Raw genomic sequence first — 15,715 nt, 5'->3', positions numbered from 1 at the left:
GAAAATGCACAGTGGTTAATAAAGACATCGGCTAACTACTGCATTTAGCTTCATATTCTTTATTCACACTGTTTATATGTTATATAGTATGTGTATTTTATTAAACGTATTTACTTATAATCTTATAAAATTCTGCCTCTACATAGTTCAAAGACAAATTATTTTTTATGTTTATATATGTTGATTTATCTTACTTGAGGCACCTATTTTCCTTGTTCAACACGGTTCTCTTTTTCGTGTAGTTATTCATCTTTTAATCTAATCAAAAAAATTAATACACCTGTTGAAATATTTTATAACAGATTCGTAAAACCATAATTAATTTTACAGCGAATTTACTGAATACTTTATTTCGCTAGCAGTCAGTGAAGGATATAATTAACTAGTAGTATAACAGATTTCAAAAAGCTTAGACTGTTGTAATTAGGAAAAGTAAATGCCTTTTATTCAATGAATTTTCTTCTTTAAACAAAAGCTCAAAACATTATTAGGGATCTGCTAGAAGAAGCATTTTAAGATGGAACACTGTGTGAACATTTTAAAAAGACCGCTATAAATTTTTTAATATTCGATCCTAGCGCCATCTCTGCAATAACAGCTGAAACTACTCGATGATTTACCGATATGGCGGCCGGCGTCGAAGTCGGTAATGAAGAAAACGCCCATTTATGCTAATCATTTATTTTATATTAACAAATTCAAATAACTTTTCTGAACGTTCATTCCTTCAAAATTCTTCAAACTGAAAAGACATGTTAACTTTTCAATTCTTTATTTCTCAATTATTAATATAAAGAGGCGACCGCTAGCGCCATCTATTGGTGCAAAGCGGAAGCTATGCCGGTAAGAAGTTTCCAGCCTTTCCCGACAGGTGGTGCTAACCAGTCGATAAGTTGCTGAGTAGTTTGCGCCGCTATTGTATAGATGGCGCTGGAATCGAACCTTTAAAAATTTAATTAATAGCGGTCTTTTTAAAATGCAAATTTATTATTGAAAGCACGTTTATTACTCAATTAATTAAATAATTTTTCCATCTTGTAGGCCCCTGTGGCTCGGGGGGATTAGAATACAGCCACGGTATCCCCTGCCTGTCGTAAGAGGCGACTAAAAGGGGACACACACACACACACACACAGTCTCAAGCAAAAAGTATGGCGAAGAAACAATGTAAAATGCAAAAAAAATGCGCGGGGTTAGGGTATGGTTTCCATCTTGTATTGATTTTAATAAATTTTTAAAAAACATGAATCGACTATACTCTGTCCGCATAGAAAAATTCCCATTAGGGGTGCTTGGAACCCCAAAATCATCTGTAGTCACTGGAGCTTATAAATTCGTGTGGTTCCTCGTTTTTTGCATTGTTTGTATCATTCTATGGTTTGTATTGTTTATTGATTGTGATGTCACCATAAGCTTTATATTGAAGCCTTCATCTGCTAACGATACTTGTCTGTCATACTAGTAAATATAATGCTTACAATACAATTTGGGCAATGTGGAAATCAACTAGGGCATACATTATTTTCAAAAATATCATCTGATTTGGAATGTACAAACACAGGGATATCATATAATGCTAATTATCAATATTCAGAAGATACATTTAATAAATGGTTTAATGGTATATCTAAACATAATAAATGGTTACCAAGAGCAGTTCTTATAGATACAGAAGAGAAAGTAATAAGCAAAATTTATAAAGATAGAAGTACACCATGGACATATTCAAAAGAAAGTATCATTTGTCAAGCTGGTGGTGGTTGTGCAAATAATTGGGCTTTTGGTTATTTAAGGAAAGGACCAGAGTTAAGCAGTTTAGTTTTAGACTGTGTAAGACAAATATTAGATGTAACAGACTATTTTGACGGGTTTCTGTTACTTCTAAGTTCTGCAGGTGGAACAGGATCTGGGATTGGTAGCTTTATTGCACAAACATTAAGGGAAGAATATAGAACAAAACCAATTATTACTACAACAATATTACCATTTTCCTTTGGGGAAGTATGTACCCAAAAGTATAATACATTACTGACATTGGCAAAACTCTATAATCAATGTGACATAAATATTCTGATTGAAAATGAACAAGTACATAATATAAGCACAAATTTATTAAAGAAATCCAATACAACATTACAGGATATTAATGCAATTATTTCAGAAAAGTTATTAGCTATTTTTCAACCATTAAATGATACAAACATGAATTCATTGTTGTCTCAGATAGCATCTCATCCTTCTTATAAATTAGCAACAATCAAAAGTACTCCACATGTATCTACAGTATCTGCAGAATATGAACCTGTATGTAACTGGAATTCATATGTACATCATCTAAAACAAACACTTCGAATACCCAACTTAAACATGCAGTTAACTAATGCTGAATTGAAAGCACCAACTACCTCATTTAGTAGCAGCACACATTATGTATATGCCTGTTCAGTATCAAATATTTTAATAACACGTGGACTTACAACAGATAATGATTCTATTGTCACTAGTGACTTTAAAGAGAAAAATTTGTATGCAAATTGGAATACAATTGATTGGTTTTCTCACTTACACCAAAATAGAAAAATTTTAAACCATGAGAAATTTCTTGCCTTATTAACTAATAACTCCCAAATTTCGAATCCTTTAGATTTACTTTTAGATAAAACCTGGAATTCCTATGTTCATGCTGCGTTTTTACATCAGTATAAACAGTATGGTTTGGAAGAAGATGATTTTTTACAAGCATTTGCCCTGCTTGAAAATGTTGTAAAAGAATATAAAGAATTAGTTGCTCACATGAACAAATAATAAATTGTGGGAAATTGTTTATTGCTCTAAATACAGTTAGCTACATAAGTAATTGAACATGTATGGTACTTTTTCAATGCAGACGTTATGACGTGTATCTCTGTATCTCTTACATCCCTGAATTTCTTATATTCCTGCATCCTTTACATCTCCGCATCACAGTATCTCGTACATCTTCGTATTCCTTACGTTCCCGAATTCTTTATATCCCTGCATCCCTTACGTCTCTATATTCCTTAGGTCTGTCCATCCCTTATATCCCTGCATCCTTTACATGTCCGCATCACAGTATCTCTTACATCTTCGTATTCCTTACATTCCTAAATTCTTTATATCCCTGCATCCCTTACGTCTCTGTATTCCTTAGGTCTGTGCATCCCTTATATCCCTGCATCTCTTGCATCTCTGCAACTCTTATAATAAATATATTATAAAAACTGGTTCGAGTAAAGGTAAGTAAAGGTGAGTAAAGGTAAGTATAGGTGAGTAAAGGTAAGTATACTCACATTTTTGAATTTTTAAATTTTCAATTTTCGCCCTCTAGCGGGAAAAATGCGAACTAAATTTTCGACGTCGGTTCAGCGCCATCTGGTTTCGGAAAAAGGAACTAAACCTTGCATAAATTTTGGCCCTCTGGAGGCAAAAATGTGAACTAAATTCTCGACATCAAATCAGCGCCATCTGGTTTCGGAAAAAGGAACTAAATCATGTCGAAATTTTGGCCCTCTAGCGGGAAAAATGTGAACTAAAATCTCGACCTCGAATCAGCGCCATCTGGTTTCGGAAAATTGAACCAAATCATGTCGAAATTTTGGCCCTCTAGCGGGAAAAATGTGAACTAAAATCTCGACCTCGAATCAGCGCCATCTGGTTTCGGAAAAAGGAACTAAATCATGTCGAAATTTTGGCCCTCTAGCGGGAAAAATGTGAACTAAAATCTCGACCCCGAATCAGCGTCCTCTGGTGGCGAAAAGAGGAACTAAATTTTGCAAAATTTTTGCAAAACTTGGCCCATGAAAAACGATAAAAGTAATAACTGAGAGGGGTGGCGTTGGTCTATAAGGAGGGATAAAATAATAAATAACTGGAAAAAGTGAATAAATGAAATAACAAACCGGTTGCTTTTTTAAAATGATTTATTTACCAAGCCGCATGATATACAGCAATACTAATCTATACAGGCGATCTATACTACTATACTAATATACAGGTTTGTCAAACAATTATTGGAAGGGAATGGAAGGGAATCCAAATTGTGTCCTTTTAGTTGTCTGTGCCAAGTGTGGTAAAAGAGGAACTCGTGAAACAGGCACGATTGTTATACTGACTGTGCTCTCCTCATGTAGATCAAGCTTCACCTGGGGGGTGTCCGGGACCCCAAAATCAGGACTCCTCAAGAAGAAAGGCATGTATGTATAGTCTTTTTGTATCTGCAGGTACTGTACATACATACAATATAAGAAAGTGCTTCTGCGCCTGTGCAAAGGGGCAGCCAAATCTGTGGAGCAGCATAAAAGAAAAAGTTTTGACCATTTCCAAGAAATAACGAAAATACTTCCAGGAATTAATGGTCATCTCTTTCCCTCTCCTCTTACGCTCATCCGGGGAGAATCGAAAGGATAGATTTCTTGGAAATGTTTTCACATTATACAATATTGTTGTGTATAGTATACATAAATGTAACATTTTACATATTTGGCCTAAAAATAGTATTATTTAACTTACTCTATGAAACAATACAAACAAATATGTATTCTTTTTAATTTTTAAACGTAATGTTCTGTCGTAGATACATAAGGTTTTCAACACAGATGCATTTTCCAAATCGTTTTCTAACATCGGTCAAGCGTTACAGGTACATACATACATCTACGATTGTTAGGAACTCGTTTGCTGTCCCTTTTTCGCCCCCACTGTATATCCTGACTATTGAGTACCTTTAAGTATGCCCCACTCTTCAAAATCTAACAATAGTGTGTGTAGCTAATAAAAAGAAGAGAAGAATTGTCCGTATATCATTTAATGATACCTTTCAAAATATATGAAGCAGTTTTAGAATTGATAAAATCTATTGTCTTCCTACACAGAAATGAGAACGTAATATTTCGGAGCTTTGAATTAGCGATTTTTCGTATTACGGGGTTGAAGCAGTGGCGCCATCTAATGTGTACAGGGACAAACCTATTATTTTTTTAAACGGTATTAATCGTCACTAGATTATTATTAAATATTATAATAATACCTGTGTTACTGTTTGTAACTCTGATCTAATAATATTCGATGAATTAATCGAACTTTTATAAAAGGAATATGTAAAATTGAAGGTGCGGAGATTTCGTAGATATTCCGAAAAATATATGTTCGTCCCTGCAAACCTGCGCCCCGCTCACACATGCAATACAATACGCAGTTCGTATGCGTATGCGACTCGAATACCAAGAGGCGTAGTTTGAATAGACGAACCTGTTCGGTACTTTGTCCCCTCTGTCAGGAGAGAACAATATCCTTTACACTCACACAGAAAGCAGGCGCACTCTGGTGTCGAAGCTGTAGACAAAATGGTACGCGCCATTTTGTTTAGTGTTCGCTGGACGCGTCGTGCGTCGGGGTGGTGTAGGGTTGTTTTCGCGACAGTCAACAAGAATATATTCGCGATTATTTGAGCTTGCTTGCAACTAAACGTGTACAATAGTGTTTCAATTAAATCAGTGCAATATATGTATATTTTTCTGCATGATTATCGTGACGCGGTACACAAGGATCAGTTTTTTGAGAGTCGAGGACTCTCATGTCCACAGTGTCAGACTCGATAGTTGAAAAAAACTTTTGCAAATGCATGGCGCCAGTTACAATTACATGGATATTTTATAGGGAATCGTGGCTATTGCCGTCTACATCGGCAGATTTTTTTTCTACAGGTAAGAAAAGAGGGGTTGACTGTGCTTAATCGATAAAGCGTCTCTCCCATACTCTTTCCTCTTCCCCATTTTCAAACACCAGAGTTTCGCGTTCTTCTCTCTTCTACAAATTTCACGAGACCTATACTTAATACTTTTAACTCGACTTTTTTTTCTTTTTTCATGATAAATGTTGTACTCCCTAACTACTGTAGTGTTTCGCTTGTGCAAGCCGTTCGAGGAAAGTGAAAGCTCGTTCCTGATCGTTCTGCATTGGGTACGGATCTCATTGCGTCCGTCGCAGAGGCACACGTTTCGTACTACTCTCTCGCAGCGTTGCACAGATTGAAGCGTCACTGAGCCCAAACAGTCGGGCGCTTTCAACTATATTCCGATTACCTCTTTAATAGATGGGTCTATTGTTTTCGCATGAATGAGAAAAAGATATCCTTGAAAAGGGTCTAACATCGCGAACAAGTGGACTACCGAAATAATTGATTAAATGGGAAATAAAAAGATCTTCGTTACGGATAACATTAATGTTGCATAAGATTATTGCACATTCTTAATAGCATTTCGTAATGATTCAAATAGTCATCGAACCAGTAAAATGTTAATGTAGAGTACTGGTACTAGAGTAATTTTACAGGAAACTTTCACGTTTAATTTTTGTTTATCTTTATGGACCGTAAAGTTCAAAGTGAAATTCATATTTTCATGAAAAACTTATATTAACGGAGATTACTTATCTTTAAATAATAATTATATAAGTCTTTTCCTACAATATTTCTTGTTACTGCCTTACAGAAATGTCCTTGAACAGGTGAATTATATTGGATTTCGTTTCGCTGGTATTCAAATAGAAAATAATTCACAGATGTAGTAAGAATTATCTTCGAAATATTCACGATAAAACACTGATTATTTCAAAGTAAGTTACAAGTTACCGATCACCGTGATTCCATAGACAGCATTGCGATCACTGAATTTATCGGGTGATTTCAATGCTAGGAGGTGCAGGAAAACTGTGTAGATCGTATTACTCTAGCGAAAATGCTTTCTGCATTTAATATTTTATCTTTATATGTATAAATGTATCCGATGCATTAGTATTTCTACACAATTTCTTCGTAACATTTCAAGCGAAAATTTCTTCCGCGTCTAACCTTCGTTGCATCTCTTTTGAAGGGGTCGTGTTCGTTTGACCGAAGCGAGGGTGTGTTCACGTAAATAAGTAAACGCGTTCCTAGTCCTGAAAACCATGACCATGAAAAGAAAGGATGAATAACTAAAAGAAAAGAAAAAGTTAAATATCAAAACCATGAATACATAACGGCGGTCGTCGAAATTTATTTCATTTTTTTAAATATTACGATAGTAACGCAGGTGACGACACTTACAGGGTATTGGGGGTGAGACATAGTATATTCAGTTACCCTTATTAAATTTGTCGCTTTGCGTTAGTCATCCCCTTCTCTAATAACATAATCTGATCTATTTTACAGTGTACCACGTCTTAATATGTTCAGTATGGTGGTCAATAAAGCGACAAATCGGAAGAGACAAACACCCCTCTCATTACGATTCGTTCTTCCCCAACTTTACTCATAAGAGCGTAGTCCGAGAAACGAAGGGTGCAACGTGTTCACTCTTTTAGAACATCGATTTGTTAAGTCTGCAAAATTTTCAACCCCTTCGCTGTATGGACAAAAATTCACAGTTGCAATTATACAGTAAGATACATTTGGTATAACGAGCTTTTAATGATTTATAATATAATTTTGCATAATCTGAAAATATGTAATTGAAACGATAACGATTATCAGAGTCATTACCGTTTGCGTAGGGAGCAAGTTGCCGCTAGAAGATTTAGAAGGTTTCAGGGGTTATTACTAGGAAGTTAGAGCTTACCTAGACATGGACACAGGTGCTTGGGATTAATCCAAGACACGCCTACGAATGACTCACTATACAAAACTCCATATTCTTTTTTTCTTTCACGGAGCGAAAGGGTTCCGCGGTTGAACCAGTACGCATTATAGACATTTCTTTTTTGAGCCGGTTAGATTTTTGGTTAATTTATTCTGTAACTTTGTTACATTGTATTCATTAAACATCATATAACTAAAAGAGTGTTATTTATAATTTTGTTAAAACTCCTTAGTAAAATTTGTTCAAAGTATGGTTTAGTTCTAATTATGTCTTATTTCTCGTTACCTAACCCTGCTCATTTATTTCTCATTATGTATATGGAAATAATGGAAGTCAGTGACTTAAGGAATTTGCACGAAAAATAAAATCACGGTTAAGTTTGGTATGTGACCGCCACATACCACGCCTCTTACTAGATCGACATTCCATTGAACCCAACCTCCCTATGTTATGCCAAAGGTGATTTCTTTTTCGTCCGGTCTTCATTCCTGGTAACACTACTCCCCGGTATACACGCGGCGACGAGACAAGTAACGATAGATTTATCGAAAATTTAACCAGTGTCAAAAAAATGAGCAGCTTATTTGATACATCATTGAATTTTGTTTCAGAATTACAGTACCAAATGATAAACGAGAATGCGTACTCCTGCTGAGACCGAAACACTATCTCAACCTGAGATGTACAAATTTGAATCTCAGGAAAGCGAAGCACCATCGGGTGGCAATCAAGTGGTTTTGTCACCCTCCCGTCCAGAAACGCACATATTTACTAATAGGTAAAATAAAAAACATATTTAATAACCGTGATACTTTGTGTTTGCAAATATACCTGTTTAAAATAACGCGCTGTTTTTCATGGAGTTGCGCGCGTATTGTTACGCATGCGCCTTCTTAATTGCCTACCGTAGGTATACCACGAAGCATTGTTCAAAATCCATGTATCTAAAAAAAAGAAGAAATAAGAAATTACCTTTAATACCCGCTATAGAATGGAATGATATTAATTATATAAATGCTTACTCCAAAGAGAAATCTAACACAGGACAATCCACCTGCTGTTTAATTAGATCTAAACTATAATGTAATTACAGGCAGATACACTTGATCATCACGTGTTATATCGGAGAAACGAACGGTAAATGTAGCCCTCTACCGGCTAACTTGTTAGTTTTTGATATGTATCCTACTCGCGAGCATTGTGTGTAGTTTTGTCGTGCTGGTTTTTTGTTCGGCTGGAAAACAATCCGATCGGTGGAATGATTTTGTAATACTTTCTCTCGATACACGGGACAAGGGTGATATATCCATATGTTACGTGCGGCACAATGGTTTTTACACGGTTTTTCCTCCGGAAGACGCAGAACGACGATGCGGCCGTTCCAAACAACGTCGGCACAAGGAGGTGAGCACGAAGGCCAAATCGTCGGAATGCGCTTCCGATAACGGCACCGTTGACGGCTTCGATCTTGTCCTCGAACTACCACATTCGTGTAAACCTACATTCGTAATCTCTCGAATCTCCGATACTTACAATACTATCGTAGAAATTTCTTATGTTTCGCTCTTAATGTCTCTTTCACTTTTAGTAAATACATCAATTTTTTACGCTACTTGAACATCGTTGATTGGAAGAATGATACATATATGTAATAAAGAGAGTCGTGAGAAAGGATTATACTTACATATAGTAAAGGACTCGAGGTTCGGTGTAAAGTACACCGTTGATATCAATGCTTACAGTTATCGCATCGCGTTACTTATACACTCGATTCATGCTTACGATTTATAATCACAAGTTGACAGGTGTACAATGCTTATAGAAAAAAAGCATGCCGTTCGATTAATAAATTCAGAAATATTATTACCATTTTATATCGTGCTCCATATTTTCTTATACGTCAAAGCTCCATGAGAAATATTCTTTTATGAAGACGTTACGTGAAACGGGACACATCAGTCTGAAATACATACAGATATTGCGTCTTTAAAACAATGTAATTTTATCAGAGCTTATTGTTTGCTAACACAATAATAGGATTGTATCATCAACGAATTCTTCATCCCTCGTTTTTTTTTAATTCTCTTTAATAATTATCGAACGAAGTACAGATAGCGATTATAGATTGATTTAATCAGTTTACCGATTTCTTAGAATTACTCGGGAGGAAAAAAATTTCCCTGGTTTACATAAATTACTTACTTCCTTTAAAACGCGCTAGTACACCGTTGTAGTTGTGCAGCTATAAACGGATAAAAACCTCTTGAAGCCTATTCACTTTCACTGCAATACATGTATCGGTTAAATCGATAAATGATAACCAGTTCAAACATACTTATGCAATTTTCCCTAAGATGTACCTACCATTTTGCAATGATAACAAAATAAATTAATGTTAATTTAACGAAGTAGGAAATTGTAAAAAATTATCCTCTAATGATGATGATAGATTTTTCTATTTGTAATACGCTATTGTATTAATCGTGTATACATATGCATACTTATGACCGAATTAAAAAATATAGTTATTTACGCATTGATAAATTCGATAGAATAGAAGGAAAATAAATACGCACTTCACCGAAGAGACGCAGTTCAATAAGATAAACTTTCACTAGCACAATTGTGCTTTCCATGCCATCTTTGACCTAAACATGAACTAACCACGCGCGGTCTTGAAAACTTGAGCGAAGGTCATGATGATGGGTTTAAAAAAAAAATCGGCGAGTTGTTTTATTACCAACAGTGATGATTTAAATAAAATCTTTTAATCTTGCGAATTATTAATTTTAGCATGTTATGCATCCAAGAAGAATTGGGTCAGTTGGGTGGAATTGCAGGAGGTCCCATAATCACTGACCCGCACGATGCTCAATTACCTAATAATAGTCATAGCATTTCGGGGAGCAATAGTAATTCCAGTGAAACTGCAACAAAATGTACTCCAGGTTCTGGAACTTTGGATGCGCAAAGATCGAGTTGGGTCGAGGGAATATTAGGATGTATGCGCCCAGTATGGAGTATGCTTTCAAAAGCAGCTGTAAATGAAAAGATTAAAGGACATCAAAGTACATCATTCATTTCTCTTTATTATGATATAGTAATTATAAGTATGATTAAAAGACTTAACTAAAAATCATTGTAGCTGATGATTGGGAGATACCATTTGAAACGATTAGCGAACTTCAGTGGCTTGGATCTGGAGCACAAGGTGCAGTATTTAGTGGGAAATTAAACAAAGAAATTGTAGCTGTAAAAAAGGTACGAGAACCACGTGAGACTGATATAAGGCATTTACGAAAACTTAATCACCCGAATATTGTTCAATTTAAGTAAGTATTTCGTTATTGTATCCATACGCGGCAAATTGATAACAGAATAATGGAAAATATTTTCATGTATTTTCAGAGGTGTTTGCACGCAAGCACCATGTTACTGTATAATAATGGAATTTTGTCCATATGGACCATTATATGATCTTCTTCGAGCTGGAGAACCAGTACCACCTCCTAGACTTGTATCATGGTCTAAACAAATTGCAGCTGGCATGGCTTATCTTCATGCACATAAAATAATACATAGAGATCTCAAAAGCCCAAAGTATGATGTTCAACCTATAATACAATTCACGTATAATTTTCAATGCAATTAATAATCTTATTAATTTTTTAAATATTACCTACTTTTTCAGTGTGTTGATAGGACAAGGAGAGGTTGTAAAAATTAGTGACTTTGGAACCAGTAGAGAATGGAATGAAATTAGTACAAGAATGAGCTTTGCTGGTACCGTTGCATGGATGGCTCCAGAAATAATCAGGAATGAACCCTGTTCTGAAAAAGTCGATATATGGTCATACGGTGTAGTATTGTGGGAACTTTTGAGTGGAGAAGTACCTTACAAAGATGTGGATTCTTCGGCAATTATTTGGGGTGTGGGCAATAATTCTCTCCATTTACCAATCCCCGCAAGTTGTCCAGAAGGTTACAGATTACTTGTAAAGCAATGTTGGGCTGCTAAACCGCGTAACAGACCTTCCTTTAAACATATTGAAATTCACCTCGGCATTGCAGCAGTTGAAGTACTGTGTACAAAACCTGATGATTATTTTAAGACACAGGTAAAATGTTAGGCTTTAAGGGGTAAAACCGTGAAAGTAAGTTTAACATGTTTAATAATCATTGTAATTATAGCAATCATGGAAGAAAGAAATTAGAGATCATATGAAACAAATGCAAACAAATAGCTGCAGTAGTCCAAGATTTGAAGCTGACCTAATTAGACGACGCGAGGATGAGCTAAGGCATGCTCAAGATATTCGAGAACACTATGAACGTAAACTTGAACGGACTAACAATTTGTACTTAGAACTAAGCGCCGTTTTATTACAATTAGAACAGCGCGAACGAGATGTGATCAAGTATGTGACAATAGGTGTGAACTAACGATGAATTAACAAATATGATAGTGATAATTACAAACGCCTTAATATTTTAGACGAGAACAACAAAATGGCTATAAACAATGTAAGAAACGACTTGTGCATCCTCTATTGAAGGCTCAAGAAAGACTACATCGTAGACGTAATCCTACGATACAATTTTCAACATCCTCTACACCAACAACACCACCATCCCCGACAGATGGCCCTCAAAGCCCTGCAAAGGCAACTATGTATACGCAATTGAACGAATCGAATCAGCCAGAAACAATTTTAGCTCCTAATAACAGTTTCAAACAACGTAAGTACAGACATCGTCGGGTGGGATCCGGATGTGGTGTTAACTCTAGCCCCCGATCAAGTCCTCATCACGAAAGAAAGGTATGTATTCAAACGCGGAAACATAAGTTTTTGTTATCCTAAAAGAATAATCTAGAATGTCGCATATGCTTTTTGATTTTCAGAGTACAGAAGTATGCGCGCGTTACGTTGATAATCAAACTCAAACAGATATAATGGACATTAGCGAAACTGACAACGTTAGACAAACAACAGTAGTTTCATCGACAGAAAAGCTTTCTGTAAATAGCATCAATAAACAGTCATTAAATAAACAAGTATCAGAGTGTTTAAATGGGAATTCAGTTTTGTCCGACGATCATTATAGAATGCAATCTAGTCCCTGTTCCAGTCCTGAACCTTCAAATGTGAATCATGCAAATGGAAACGAACGTTTAAAGGACTGTAGTGACGATGACAATCTTGAAACGCTTGGCCGAAAAGTTAGTGAAATAATTAATGCTAATCGCCTTATTTCTCCAATAGATAACGGAAATTGTGACGATGTCATACAGCATAGGTGAGTGTATTTCAGATTTTAACATTTTAGAGAAATAATTATAGAAATAATAATTAATAACCAACTTCAGAGGTAAAGAAGATTCTGTGAAGTTATCTGGTCATTTTTGTGGAATTATTGTTAACGGTACTAATATACAACAAGAACAATCGGAAATAAAAGTTCGGCCTTGCAATGAAAACATAAATGCTTTATGTGATCATGAAGATGATGCATGCGAAGAGAGTTGGTCAGATGAAGAAGGTGAAGATCCGAGCTATACGTATAATTATTCTCTTAGAAGAAGGAGGTATGCATCTTTTTTTCTAATTATGTAAACATAAATATAATTTCCAACTATAATTTTCAATTTAATCTTATAGTATTGCGAGAAGACCAATTGGTCCTGGATATAGATTAAGAAGACTTAAACACGCAACAGTACGAATAGAAGGAGTGTTAGCTTCTGATGAAGAAAACACTTCTGAATATTCACATCCTCCGTCCAGTCAATCATCTACGTTAGAAAGTAATCCTGATATGCAAAGAGTACTTCGTAATATTCAATATTCTCATAAAGTGAGTTAAGGTAATTTTTTATCATTTATAAATATACGTTATTCTATATGATATGCAGATGGAATTAGAACTTCCATACCCAAAATGAGTAGAATCGTGGTGATAGAGATAGCGGTGACGTAATGGATAGCGTAAGAAACTGGTTTTATTTACAAAAGATTTATAAAGTTGTAATTTCATTTTCTACTTTTTCTTACAATTGGTACACGAAAGAATTCACTATTAATTGAACCTAAATCTTCGATGTTTCTAATTAACCACACTATCCACTACGTTACCGCCAATCAAACGTTCTCTTTATTTTTCTATTTATTTTGGGAACGGTGTTTCAATTCCACACGTATACAAGTGTTCCAAAAAGGTATAATCCTTAAAATACAGATTCTCCATATTAAAACAAATAGGAAGCCGTCTGCTAACTTATAATTTGCAGTTTTCTTTCCAAAATATAAACAATTAAATATTGGGTATTCGATCAACTGCGCGGCCGTCCGAACCATAGGCGGCTCAACGCACAACTGACGCGTGCTGTTTGGAACCAGAAGAGTACGCATACATAGGATGCGCGCGCATGCACATAGCGAAAATCCAAAAATCAAAGTCACAAACTATTTTCCGATTTATTTTGGCATGGAGAATCTGTAAATTTAATATTTTAAAACCTTTTTGTGATACTCTGTATAAATAAAACGAAGACAAAAATAATAAATGTATTAGAGAATAAATATTTAGAAACAAAGACCGATTTAGAGAACATGTAATGGAATGACAATTGTTAAATAAATTCTACAAAATAAGTGCCTGAGGCAATTAAAAGTACACCAAACGGTAACTTTCAAAGTTAAATAGAAAACATTAATGAAATTGTAATGTGCAATATAAAGCAATTTACATAAGCTTTCAATTGGAAATAGAGTTCTCAGTACAATAAATTTTCAATTCAACGAATATTCAAATATATAAATAAAATAAAATTACAGATGACACAAGATATTGCTTCAAAATTATTTTATCACAGAAAAAAAATCGTTAAATATTTTTGATGCAATAAAATTACATTTTTACTATTACTCTTACTGCTGATATATGTAAAGTTCTGTATGTAATCGATTTTATTTTGTTTCTCAATTAACAAATGAAAAATCTAATTTAATGACTACGTTTACAATAAAATTAGTATAAGTTGTATTATAATATGATGAAAATAGTGCAGGTTGTCTGAGTTTCAAACTGAAACTCAACAATAGTGTTGGACTGTATATGAAAGTCATACTCATTTTTGCAAATTAATAACAATAAGTATTGCAGTTATATATGCATAACTAGATGATATAGTTAACTCAGTTGTCCAAAGTACTATTCTGCATCCATCTATTGTACCTGCTTTGAAACTCAAATTGCCTTAATGACAATTACTATACATTGTAAATATAGACAATATGATAGAAACTTAAGAGAATAGTTAATAAGATACATTATAACATTTTGATGTGCTCATTTGGATGAAATAATTAGTAAGACGTACAGAGATGTACTTTCTAATAATCATACATATTGTATCTATTATATTTATGCGAGTAGTTGCATAAATTGTTCCTTCTTGTGCAGTGGCAGCTAAACTGACTAGTTCTATTATTCTTTAATAATAGAAGCGGTACACAAAATTTGTGTTATAAACAATAAAGTTGATTTACAGTAATCGATTTATTCGTTTTACTTATAAACCTCATTCGTATTGTTGTATATTTCAATTTTGTAAAACGAAAATAAAACTTTTTTTTTATATGAAGTGTAACATGTCCATTAATTTCATTCACTGTTATTCGGGAAAAAATTTTTTTTGTTTGATTAAAAAATATACTCAATAAAACCAATAGAACATGTTGTAACTTTGCTTTATGTAAATGTATATTAACTTATTAAAATATTTATAATAAATAATTGCACAGCCTATGTTCGACAATAAAACATACATGTTGTCATGCATTTAAACATACTAGTAATAAAAAGAAGTTACAATGCATACAGTAGGAAAATACTTCATTTATACCTAGTGATAAAAATTCAAAAATCAGGCGCTCAGTGTCATTTGAAATAAATTGTTTTTTATAATATTAATACTAATTCGATGTACGTACAACGTAAAATCTCTGTTTGAAAAAACCTTATTTACATTTTTTAAGGTAATAATTCTATCTTTTGTAATTTCATTGTAGATTATGTAA

The 15,715-nt window shown here is 34.4% G+C and overlaps 2 protein-coding genes and 1 long non-coding RNA gene across 9 annotated transcripts; 2 read left to right on the top strand and 1 right to left on the bottom strand.

Annotated features, from left to right (window-relative positions):
* Positions 1-944: 944 nt before the first annotated feature.
* Positions 945-3,012, top strand: LOC117601363 (tubulin delta chain). Its single transcript, XM_034318035.2, has one exon. It carries the CDS (start codon positions 1,471-1,473, stop codon positions 2,803-2,805), a length of 1,335 nt encoding a protein of 444 aa, XP_034173926.1. The 5' UTR covers positions 945-1,470; the 3' UTR covers positions 2,806-3,012.
* A 937-nt stretch (positions 3,013-3,949) lies between these two features.
* LOC117602921 (uncharacterized) lies at positions 3,950-10,363 on the bottom strand. Of its 7 annotated transcripts, none has more exons than XR_013062740.1 (5): positions 9,837-10,363; positions 9,502-9,594; positions 7,103-8,578; positions 5,269-6,990; positions 3,950-4,303 (listed from the first exon to the last, which is right to left on the bottom strand). It is a non-coding gene; the product is annotated as an uncharacterized LOC117602921 (long non-coding RNA). The 7 variants fall into 7 exon arrangements; XR_013062745.1 differs by lacking the exon at positions 3,950-4,303 and having other exon boundaries at positions 6,849-6,990; positions 7,103-7,792; positions 8,466-8,578; positions 8,657-9,594; positions 9,837-10,360; XR_013062746.1 differs by lacking the exon at positions 3,950-4,303 and having other exon boundaries at positions 6,849-6,990; positions 7,103-7,786; positions 8,466-8,578; positions 9,837-10,353.
* wnd (Mitogen-activated protein kinase kinase kinase 13 wallenda) lies at positions 8,273-15,224 on the top strand. Its single transcript, XM_034321154.2, has 10 exons — positions 8,273-8,412; positions 10,428-10,702; positions 10,780-10,966; positions 11,043-11,234; positions 11,326-11,752; positions 11,826-12,052; positions 12,130-12,454; positions 12,538-12,932; positions 13,003-13,221; positions 13,295-15,224. The coding sequence occupies exons 1-10, from the start codon at positions 8,273-8,275 to the stop codon at positions 13,497-13,499; spliced, it is 2,592 nt and encodes an 863-aa protein (XP_034177045.2). The 3' UTR covers positions 13,500-15,224.
* Positions 15,225-15,715: the final 491 nt, after the last annotated feature.

The sequence above is a fragment of the Osmia lignaria genome, chromosome 9 (genome assembly GCF_051020975.1).
Source record: "Osmia lignaria lignaria isolate PbOS001 chromosome 9, iyOsmLign1, whole genome shotgun sequence".
NCBI classification, from domain to species: domain Eukaryota; kingdom Metazoa; phylum Arthropoda; class Insecta; order Hymenoptera; family Megachilidae; genus Osmia; species Osmia lignaria.
Note: the sequence above shows the minus strand (reverse complement) of the source record. Positions and strands in the feature narration are given on the sequence as shown.

Excerpts from the sequence above, each read along its gene's own strand:
- LOC117601363 (XM_034318035.2), top strand. The coding sequence starts at position 1,471 with ATGCTTACAATACAATTTGGGCAATGTGGAAATCAACTAGGGCATACA.
- wnd (XM_034321154.2), top strand. The coding sequence starts at position 8,273 with ATGCGTACTCCTGCTGAGACCGAAACACTATCTCAACCTGAGATGTAC. Across the intron at positions 11,235-11,325 it reads AGAGATCTCAAAAGCCCAAA|TGTGTTGATAGGACAAGGAG; the intron begins GTATGATGTTCA and ends CTACTTTTTCAG. Across the intron at positions 11,753-11,825 it reads ATGATTATTTTAAGACACAG|CAATCATGGAAGAAAGAAAT; the intron begins GTAAAATGTTAG and ends TTGTAATTATAG.